The sequence below is a fragment of the Oryza sativa genome, chromosome 3 (genome assembly GCF_034140825.1).
Source record: "Oryza sativa Japonica Group chromosome 3, ASM3414082v1".
Classification (NCBI taxonomy): Eukaryota; Viridiplantae; Streptophyta; class Magnoliopsida; order Poales; family Poaceae; genus Oryza; species Oryza sativa.
In genome coordinates, this window is record NC_089037.1 from 37343587 (window position 1) to 37355399 (window position 11813).

The 11813-nt window shown below is 43.1% G+C and overlaps 1 protein-coding gene across 2 annotated transcripts; it reads right to left on the bottom strand.

Annotated features, from left to right (window-relative positions):
- Positions 1–1002: 1002 nt before the first annotated feature.
- LOC4334874 (heavy metal-associated isoprenylated plant protein 9) lies at positions 1003–3393 on the bottom strand. Of its 2 annotated transcripts, XM_015773559.3 has the most exons (4): positions 3148–3393; positions 2544–3042; positions 1794–2439; positions 1003–1259 (listed from the first exon to the last, which is right to left on the bottom strand). In XM_015773559.3, the coding sequence occupies exons 1-4, from the start codon at positions 3178–3180 to the stop codon at positions 1211–1213; spliced, it is 1227 nt and encodes a 408-aa protein (XP_015629045.1). In that variant the 5' UTR covers positions 3181–3393; the 3' UTR covers positions 1003–1210. The 2 variants fall into 2 exon arrangements, with proteins under 2 accessions (XP_015629045.1, XP_015629047.1); XM_015773561.3 differs by lacking the exon at positions 1003–1259 and having other exon boundaries at positions 1631–2439; positions 3148–3387.
- Between the last annotated feature and the right edge of the window lie 8420 nt (positions 3394–11813).

Below are 11813 nucleotides of genomic sequence, written 5' to 3' on the forward strand. Positions count from 1 at the left end.
TTAATTAATTAATTGATTAGTGCTCTTAATTGTCGCTCGATTGTCTGTCCACAAGGCCGTCGATGGGCATGTGCCAAATAGGCACCCGCACAGGGCCCTCGTTTTTTGGGGGCCCCATATAAACATGAAGGACCACTTCAGCTATAGTAATGCAACACAATATCAGCTAATAGGCAATAGCCCAATGGGTAGATCAATAATGGTAGGCCTGACCCAAATTCAAGAGAATGTTGTGCGATCGTTGATTTCGCCTTCTGTTGGTTGCTGAGCGATCTAATTCCGTGTGGCGCCGATTTCAGAGATCGAGACGACGAGACGTCGATCCCAATTCCATTCACGGCGATTGAGGCGGCGGCGGCGATACAACTTGCTCCTTGCGATTCCAACGCTCCAAGCGGCAGCGGCGATGGCTTTGCCTTGCTACCTTGTCTCGTCTCCTAGCTCCTGCCTTTCTCCTCCTCGTCCGCTCATCATCGTCGACTCGACCCTCAACAGCTCGACCTCGGAGGCTTAGACGGGTAAGATTAGATAGTGATTGAGTAGATTATAGATCGTAAATTCGTAATATTAGAACACATATTGCATCTATATAATTAAGTGAAAATATATTTTATTTATATTAGATATGATTTTTTAAATTATAGGTCCCACTCTGCATTTCACCCCGAGGCCCCAAATTCCTATAGACGGCCCTGTCTGTCCAGCAATTAACATGGATGGCTGAGGGAGAATGATTACCACCGAGGGGCTCAGATCCAGTGGAGCTAGCAACGGCCTCCAGAGGCACCCTCACTGCTCTGGCGTCGCCCTTGCCTTCGCCTAGGCTAGCTGCGTACAAGGGACAGGGTGACGACGAGCTAGGAATAGGATGGCAACGCGGGAACGCCGGTGAAAACGGATTCAGGACGTCGCATCCTCCATACAGCTCGACACCGCTTCCGCTTCCGCTTCCTGACGTTTCTCAACTCAATTATCTCAAGAGCAATCAAATCCAATTTAATCTCATGAAAAAAAATACCAAACAGATTGGATAAGAAGAAGTAGAGGATACAAGCTTCTAGATTCCGGAAGCTTCGCAGTGTAGAGGAACAAGAGAGAGTGTGGAAGGAATAGAGATTGACGAGGTTCAGCCGAACCAAGCCCGCCGATGCCTGTTCTTCTGAGTTCTTCCCCCTCCAGGCTCCAGCCAGTGCAGCGGCAGCTGGTTTTGTTACCCCCAATTGGGCTTGATTTGGGCCTCTCCTTGAAGAGTAGTTGTCCTGCGAAATAAGTTCAGTTTGACTCCCTTATTAAGTTGCCGAAGCTGATTCGTATCCTGAACAATAATACGGAATATATATCTCGACCCCTCAACCATTAAAATCGGAGCAATTTGACTCCCTCTCGATGGTTTTGGATGATGATTTTACTGACGTGGTGCCTACGTGGCAATATTGGCTTGATCTTTATTCGACGTGGCGTTAACGTGGCACTTAGGTGACATTAGAATTAGAAAGTATGTGTGGGACCCATTTATCATTCACGTAAAAATAAAATTTGTGGGACCCACTGTGGGGCCTTCTCTCTTTCTCCCGCGGCGGGCGGCGAGGGGCAGGAGCGGCGGCGGGCAAGCGGATACATCGATAGGAGATGGATGTCAAGTAAAACTAATAGGCGTGAGACTACATACGAATAGGAGAGAGTACGTATCGTATACATCGAAATCCTGGGTTCATTAAATCGCAGCAGCTGGTACGTAGCCAAGGCCAATGTCTCGTTTCATAGGGAAATTAAGGTGCTATGAGATGACGCACGCGTTTGGGTTCTCGTCGCTGAAGAGCTGCGGCGGCGGCGGTGGCGGTCGGTCCAGCATGACGTAGCTGCTGTAGTACACAGGAGGAGGAGGTGGTGGTGGTGGTGGTGGTGGAGGCACCCACGAGTGAAGATTTGCACAGGGGTGAGCCTGACCGCCCTGGTGGTGGTGGTGGTGGTGGTAGTAACTCGTGTAGCCGTGCCCGTACGGCGGCCAGTACAAGTGCATCCGCTTCATCATCTCCTCCGGCGGGAACCCCTCCACCACCACCGAACCATCCTCCTGCTGCTGCTTATTATTCGCAATCGCTGCTGCCTTCTCCTCCTCGGGCGCCTCCTCCTCTGCTGCTGCTGCTGCTTCCTTGTTGGCGTTGCCCTCTGCTTCATTCTGCAGCTTGCTGCTGCCGTCTTCCGCCGCCGGCTTATTTTCCTCATCTTTCTTGTCAGCTTCGGCTGCAGGAGGAGGAGGAGGCTTGTCGTCGTTGGTCTTCTCCTCCTCCTCCTCCTTGGGCTTTGGGGGCGGGGGCACGACGACCGTGGCGAGCTTGCCTGTGCGGCGGTGGATGTACTCGGCGAGCTTGTCGCCTGAGACGGTACCGGTCACCGTCAGCTTGCCGGTGCTCAAGTTGGTGTCAGCGGTTTGGACCCCTGCGCAGGACACGAGTACACGAGCAGCTAATTATTAAGTTGCTAGTCAATTACTATAATATATCGATCGATCCATCTCAAGGCTCAAGCAGACGGTACCTCACCTCTCATCTTGAGAATCTTTTTGTGCAGTTGCTGGGCGCAGGCCTCGCAGTGCATGTTCACCAGGAGCTCCACCGTCGTCACATCGCTCACCTGCGAATGGACGAGCGGCGGCCGCGGGGATGGCTGGTGCTGGTCTTGGTCCTCGGTACTAGTTGGGGGCGGCGGCGGGGAGATGACGGTGGCGTTGCGCAAGGTCTTGTGGCGGAGGCGAGCGCAGAGGGCTTGAGGGTCTACGATGCCCGTGACGGTGAGCTGGTTGCCGCCCATGTCCACCTCCACGCCCTGCACGCCCTTGCTCCGCAGGATGCACCGCCTCATCCTCCTGGCGCAACCGGTGCAATGAAGCTCCACGCCCAGGATCACCGGTGCCGGTGGCGGCGGCACCTGCTCTTCTTCCTTGCTCCCTGCATCTGCTGCTGCTGCAGCTTCCTCCTTCTTCTCTGCCGCCGGTGCTACTTCTTCCACCTGCTTCGAATTCTTCTCCTTGCCGCCCTCCTCCTGCATAATTCACTCCACCGCTCAATACTCAATATAATTATCTGCAGACTACTGGCTGCATATATATAATAAATGTACACATGCTTCGATCGCTAGCCTAGCTACCTTGTCGTCGTTGAGCTTAACTTGCTCGCCCATGGCGATCGAATTAGAAGGAGTAGCTCAGATCTTCTTCTTCTTCTCAGACGAGCTAGCTAGCTAGCTTCGAACGTACAGACCAGTCCAGATGACTGATCGATACTCAGCTAGCTAGCCATGTGATATTGTGATATGTAGTACTGCACAATGCGGCGACTTATATATATGCCCCACCTCAGCTAGCTAGCTAGCTCAAAATGCTGCATTGATTTTTCTTTTTCCCGGAGAATCTCTACTGCCTCATGCCAAAGCTTCTAATAAGCCGCAGCCAAATATCTATGTCAAGCATATGCTTAGAGCTCCATCGTTTTGTGTTTTGCTTATCTGTCAAACCAAAATCTAAATTTTAGAAATCAACTTTAGCGTTGATTTTGATTTTCCTTTTAAGTTTATTTTTCCAGTATTGACTTTTAATTTACTATCAATACATATATAAAATGTTTATCGATAAATTATTTTCATTTCTAATAAGTGTTATGGCTTATAATCAACTATATATAGACAATACAATGAAGCAACTAATCTAGGGTAAATTTGATCCATCCATTTACTACAAATTTACTATATTAGAAAAATCTTTATTATCCGCGATATTGGTTGGGTGCCATTAGAATTTTTTAAAATTAGAACCATGCCATCACCATCACGTCTTCTGTCATCATATAGACCAAAATACCCATACACGTGAGACCCACATATCTATTTCTTCTTCTCTCTCCACTCCTTTCGTTTCCCTTCTTTGTCTTCCCCTCAATCTTTCTCTCTCTCGCGCGCGCTTGCTCAAGCAACAATGCTCGGCACAGGGCCACAGGTGGCCTAGCGGAGCGGGACTGGATAGCAATAGCTGGAGGCTGGTGTGCGGCAAGGTTGGGCGCAAGCCATTGGATGTGTGACCATCACAATACAGCCATTTGTGGCCTGTTTTTTTCTCTCTCTTATCCAACTTAGCATAAATCTGATACCCATCTGCAATTTTGTAATATACCTCATCTCCGGCAAAACATATATCGGCGTAAATACTCTACCTATATCATTATTTTTCTAATTTTACATGTGTAAAATTAATTACGAAATTCTTAGCAGTATGTAGGCATTTTCATGCCAATCTATATGTCAATTCCTGCCAATTTCACACATTATATTAAATCTTAAAATAATAATTTGGCATATAATAGAGAGTTAAGGACGATGTTGAAGGCTAGCTAATTAGTAAGGCTGCGTATAGGTGTTACATATTATTATAAGGCCAATCAATATAACGGAACGACGACTAACCTTCTCGATCATATCAGTCATTGATCATCTAAGACACATTAGATAACGACACAGAAAGACATAATTTTTATTAACGAAGTTTATTCGAAGCCTACATCTCTAGGGATGGGATGGGCATTTGGTCTGACCGAAATTTTCGGTCTCGGTCTTCGGTCTTTCAGGCATTTCGGTCTTTGAAAAGTGAAGATCGAATTTCAACGCAGAAATGTCAGGACCGACAAATTCGGTCTTGGTCTCGATCCTGACTGAAATTCAGCAACATTTTCATATGTGCAAAGAAATAATGGAAATTTCCAACACAAAAATCACAAAAAAAATCATAAGCACGTATGAGTAAAAACTCTTATTAGGTTGCATGCCTAGAAGAAGTAGGGATGTGAAAATTAGAGTTTGATCCTATTGAACTTAGTGGATTGTAGATTGCATTTAGACATTTTTTTGTTAATTTAGTCTATTTGGTTAACCGAGGAGACTAACCGAATTGACCGAACAAAATTCGGTCTTTCACTACTTAGGAACGAAATGATGACCAAATTTCTCGGTCTCGGTCTCGGTCTTTTTCTGCACACCCCTATCCAGGTATCTGATTATGGGCGCTCCTCCCCAATCAGTATAGTACCTAGCCATTACAAGTTCATGGCCACCCTGTCATCATCTCCTTACGTGTCTATGCTACATTGTAGTCGTCATAGTTACATTGTGGTGCCCCTCTCTTTATTTAAGAGAGTTTCTAAGTTACAGATGTTAGGGTTATGGATACCACATACCTAATAGTAGTCGACTACATCTTGGCAGGACCCACCATATACCATGTCCTATACGGAAACAACCTAGAGTTCCGCATAAGGAAAGATAACCAGAGTTCTACATGGAAATGACAAGGACTACCCGGATTGTATCCATATTGGTTTCCCTAGTTCTACTTGGACAAGGGGACACCTATGGATATAAATACAAGCCCCCCTAGGAGGACAGGGGGACACCCACCATGAGACAATCAACACCCAACACAATCGACATAGAAGCCACAACATAGAAGCCTACATACGCCAAGACACGCCGCCGAATATCGACTTCAGGGATAAGCACAGCTAGTACCCTACGGTGTCTCCGGATAGGAGAGACGAAAGCGCTATCTCTGATCTCACCGGGCACGGATTCGAGGAGGAAGGCTACCCTGTTGTCGACTACGAGTCAGATCGTCAGACCGACATGTCGACAATAGTTAGATAGGCTACCCCAACATTGTACTGGTGTGGTTATCATGAATAAGAGCAATACCGGCTTCGGCCAACAGGATGTAGGGTTATTACCTGACCGTTCAGGGGCCCGAACGTGTATAAAAATCCCTGTCTCCGTCTCTTTTACCTCAGTCTCGCGTATACCCTAGCACCGACGATCCCCATACTGTCCAAATACCGTAGTCGCGACATCAAATGTCGACAACAGAGTCTGACTCTAACTTCACCCCTTATCACATATTACAACTCCAAGTCCAACTCCTAATAGAACTAGTATATTCGACACCTATTCCAACTCCAAATCCAAACTGTAACCAAATAGAAATAGTATATTCGACACCTATTCTAAAAAACTTCACCTTGAGAAATATACGTCACTCAAAAGTAGTAGAATCACCATGTCTATCCATTGGTCCTCCAAACCTGGGTTGTCTTCTTTGCAGCTTCACTGTAAGCTGCCCGATGAGTCTACATCAAACCCGCTGCCTTAGAAAGACTCCGCTAGCCATATAACTTCTTCCTCTAGACTCCACTTGCAACAGTCTAGCTCCACCTTCTCTCCTATCATCACTTGTCTTGTCAAGCAAAATTGGACTCCTACTTAGCGGTCACATCATAGACTCCAGTTTGTTAAAGAGAACATTTTCTTCCTTGTCTTATGACCCGAGCTAAAAAATTCAATATACACGCTTTCCAAAATCCATGCGTGTTTATGCTATATTGTAGTCGTCATAGTTATATTATAGTGTCCCCTCTTTATTTAAGAGAGTTGTTGGGTTACTAGATTCGACTTTAACTTCACCCCCAACCACTGGCCTATTACAATTTCAAGTCCAACTCTTAATAGAACTAGCATATTCGATACCTATTATAACTCTAAATTCATAGAACTTGTTTATTTGTTATTTGACACCTATTCTAACCGTTATCCCTCGAAAAAGAGTGGAGTAGATCAGTAATTAGCTTAATAGTTGCCTTAATTAGCTTGCAATGAGGAGAAGGAATGGTATAGTACTATGCCGAGATCGAGGGCACCTCGATCGATCGCCGGGGCCGGATCGGAATAGTGTGGCAACTTAATTAATTAATTGGTGTTCGCGCGTCATCTCTTGTGATTATAAAGCTACTCCCTCCATATCATAATATAAGAGATTTTAGATAAATATAACACATCTTAGTATATCTAGATTTATTATACTAGAATATATATATATATATATATATATATATATCATATCTACCTTATATTATGAAACAGACGAGTAGCTAACTGGAGACATGGAGTATATAGGTCGCCGGGCATTTATGTACGATCACTTAATATATTAACTAATTATTATAGTGGAGTAGAGATATAGCAAAGGTACCTCGATAACTGTAACGTCCCGTCCCGCCTTCCCCCAGGAAGGGCCCGCTTAGGTCACAGACTGCCCTCACAGATAGTGGAGTAGAGATATAGCAAAGGTACCTCGATAACTGTAACGTCCCGCCTTCCCCCAGGAAAGGCCCGCTTACATCTGATAGCTTTCATAGGTCACAGACTGCCCTCACAAACCAACACATGTCTTTTCTGCACACTTTGTCCTCACTCGTGTGCACCCGGGAAGAATTTCCGGGTCGGTCACCCATCCCAAATTGCTCCAGGCCAAGCACGCTTAACCCTGGAGTTCTTTGGAGATTGGCTTCCGGAAAAGAAGTTGCAACTTGTTGATATGAGTATTCTATTAATCCTATTAAGCCCTAGGCCGGGATGTTACACCCTCACCCCCTTAAGAGTGATCGACGCCCCCGTCGATCAACCCCAGGCCAGGAACGTCCTCTCTTGGCCACGTCCATGTGTCCAGTGCCAGCGTATGTGCCATGCTGTGTAACCACTCCCGGTCTACATCAGCCATGCGCACTATGCCTGCGCAACTGTGACACACGCGCCCGTGAAACCGCGAGAGTCGGCTCTAATACCATTTTGTAACGTCCCGCCTTCCCCCAGCGCATGTGCCATGCTGTGTAACCACTCCCGGTTTACACCAGCCATGCGCACCATGTCTGCGCAACTGCGACACACGCGCCCGTGAAAGCGCGAGAGTCGGCTCTGATACCATTTTGTAACGTCCCGCCTTCCCCCAGGCCGAGCCCGCCTTCCCCCAGGCCGAGCCCGCTTACATCTGATAGCTTTCATAGGTCATAGACTCACACGCGCCCATGAAAGCGCGAGAGTCGGCTCTGATACTATTTTGTAACGTCCCGCCTTCCCCTAGGCCGAGCCCGCTTACATCTGATAGCTTTCATAGGTCATAAGACTGCCCTCACAGACCAATCTACACCAGCCATGCGCACCATGCCTGCGCAACTGCGACACACGCGCCCGTGAAACCGCGAGAGTCGGCTCTGATACCATTTTGTAACGTCCCGCCTTCTCCCAGGCCGGGCCCGCTTACATCTGATAGCTTTCATAGGTCATAGACTCCTCACAGGGCAACACATGTCCCGCCTTCCCCCAGGCCGGGCCCGCTTACATCTGATAGTTTTCATAGGTCATAGACTCCTCACAGGGCAACACATGTCTTTTCTGCACACTTTGTCCTCACTCGTGTGCACCCGGGAAGAATTTCCCGGTCGGTCACCCATCCCAAATTGCTCCAGGCCAAGCACGCTTAACCCTCCCAAATTGCTCCAGGCCAAGCACGCTTAACCCTGGAGTTCTTTGGAGATTGACTTCTGGAAAAGAAGTTGCAACTTGTTGATATGAGTATTCTATTAATCCTATTAAACTCTAGGCCGGGATGTTACAATAACAGGCCAGCCAGCTGCGTTCATGTATCCTCGATCATGCATGTTCAAGGGTATGTATAACAGCTGATTAGTTCGATTTTACCTCACCCCAAGCCATGCCACAAAGAGATCACTGCTTTAAAAAAATTGAAACGGTAATTAACTTTAACAATTAATCCCCCTATATTTTTATAGGATTAGTTAAATCCCATTCGAATAAATATCAAGGACAAAATTAATGTTGCGAATTCTCTTATATTTCAACCCCCAGAACCCATTATGTTTATTTGTAGACAAATGCAAGCATCAGGCGCAAATGTATAGAGCTAACGCAGCCGACAATTTAATTTGCCTCATTAGACTCTTGTTTTCCATATATAAAATTATTCAGCGTAATTAGAGTTTGAAGAAACAAAGTATCTATGTATTATATATAATATATTAAGAGAGGTCGTGAAAAATAACGAGCTAGCCAGTTTGTTTGCATTGCAGTTATAGAAATTACCATATTAATTAGAGAAAAACATATTTACACGCATTAGGCTAGCTCTGGTGCAAAGTTCAATTTTACGCGTATGTGCTAGAGTTAATTTTGAACATACATAATAATCTTATAACAAGCAGAACGATAGCTAGGGTTGTATACAAATAAATTCAATTTCTACTTTTAAAATCTGTTATATATAAAACTTTGAATCTATTTAAGCATAAGTTAAAATCTGTATATCGAGTCCTATTCCGTCTAAAAAAATCTAGCTACATAAGCCATCACGTTTGAGAAAAAGAGAGATTAATTTGTTGTACTATTAGATTATTATTATGGGTCCAAATAATATAGAACTTTGGTATAGATTTTTATAAATATATACTTGTATATGAAATGCAATGTATTTATGGAAACTTGTATAACAAATTCAATTATACTTTTGAAATATACTATATATATGTAAATTATAATTAAATTTAAGAAAATAAAAGGTAAGAGTTATGTATAAAAGCAACCTGTAAATTTAAAAACGCACTGCACAAATTTGGGCGATAAATTTTCTAGTAAATTATTGTAATAAAGAAGTTTTGATCGGAGAAAATTGAAATGGAAGGCTAGGCCGGTAGCTATACACTGTTTGGCACATCTCCATAAATCTATATCTGATCTGCGATTACGTTTATAAAAAATGATAGATTATTTTGTTATCATTTTAAAGAAAATATAAAATTTTAAATTACTATAACTTAACAAATAAATTTTAAATTCAACGTGGATGAAAGATTTAAAGCTGTGTCAAACATGATTTAATTAACTAGAGGAGATCATGCATGATGGATGATGAGAGAGAGACGCTGCACATGGGTTGTGTGGGTGTTGGTCGGCTTTAATTCTTTTCTTCCATCTGAAGTGTTGGGAATCCTGAATCCGCCACTTCATGATGAGTCATCACCGTCACACCGTCCGTCCTCATGCATATGTATTTTGGACAGCACTGGAACTGGAATATAGTCCCAATGCAGAGTGATCGATCTAGATACTTTTCTGTTTTCCACGTAACTTCATAAACTAATTCAGGCCAATCATGTACTCCGATCGTCCTACGCACTTATAATTTACAATTCTAGAATATACATGAAAATATTTGGATTCTCGTGCATTATATTGGTGTCCAGAAATACTTATGTCACGTAAAAGTTTGAATATTCAAGATGCTTATATTTAAGAGTATATATTTTCTATTATTAGACATATAGTAGCTCAATACTAATTAATTGTATATAAACCGTAGGTGTATGAACCAGATCGACCGACTCATAATCCTCCCACTTACTAAGGACAATGCTAATGTAGATCTATCAGTTTTCATACTTATCATGCCATATGGATATCATGTATAGAAACTATATATTTTATATAATAGATGATTTATCCAATCACCTATCTTCTCTTTATTTAACTACATAATTTTTAAACTTGGTTTTGCCTAGAACTAATATCTTGCATGAGAATGGTCTATCATCTTTTTCATCTCCTTTTCCCCTCTTCTCATTAACTCTCTTGTCATTTTTTTTCTTACGTGACAATATATTTAATACTATAGAGACTAGCTGAAGCGAAGGATTTGGTCTGCCGTAAATTATGATGCAACTAGATGAATAGATTGTATTGATTGGCTTTAACACACCCAAAAAAAAATCGATCAGTAGCCTAGGATTAGTTGGGTAGATAGCTTGCGATCGTGTGTGCATGATTAGTAGTAGTTAGTTAGTTGTTGCCACCATGCTTGATGGATCAAATTAATACACGCAGCTAGGTAGCTTATTTGACACCTGTGCTAGATTGCTCAATCGATTTGCTTAATTTATGTGGTAGGGATCTCCTCTGATTAGGGAGAACAAACTAACACAACAATGGAATAAAGCTAGATCACCTACCCTATTAAACAACAAAGATCATTATAGTAATTAATTATTGGAGCACTACTCCAGTTTGTAAAGGAAGAAGAAAGTGTGCCTTTTCAGCTCAGGGACAAAGGAATATGGATTCAGAAAAGTTAGCCTTTTTCCCATTCATGCATGGATCCTGCTCCCTGCTTGCTTCCACAGCTGCACGCATGCATCCCACTCTTGGGAGGTATAAATTGTTTGAGCAGTTTGCCTATTATTATCCATCCTGTCTAACTATTACCTCCGTTAATTTATTAAGTCCTACTAATATGATCTTTCGATATTTATAGCACTGGAATATATGTCATTCGATAATAGGTTATTACATTTTAGAATAAAGATAGTATTAAGTAATCGGCATGTTGAGAATTTAGAAAAATCGGATTTAGTTCACTCTACTAAGTTCAATTTAGATGCATGGTTTATAGTTTTATGATGTAAATTAATTTCACCACCAGCAACACATTTTTTTGCTTTCTTGGTATACTCCATTATTACTAGCTAGTAGTACAATCTTGTTGCAAAATTAAATTAAATTGGTGCACATGAGCGAGCAGAAGCAAAGCAATGGTGAGCGCATCATGCATAGGTATTGTTTGAGGAGCTTATGGCAGCTGCAACATCTTCTATAAACTTTAGTTTCTCAAACTATATATTTTAAGGGTCAAGCAATCTAGATTTCAAGAGTAAAATCCAAAATCTTCAGTATTTCCAAACAGTCCAGATTTCGAAGAGTCAAGCAATCTACATTCTAAGCTTGTCATAATTTTGCTAATCATTTTGTTACTAATTTGGACAATCGAACACATCACCTAATTAAAGGTAAAATCTATCCCATGCGCGTGCAATGTTTAGTGTTATCCAGCGAACCTTTCATAAACCATCTCATCAGCTAATGATGGTTGAGATACG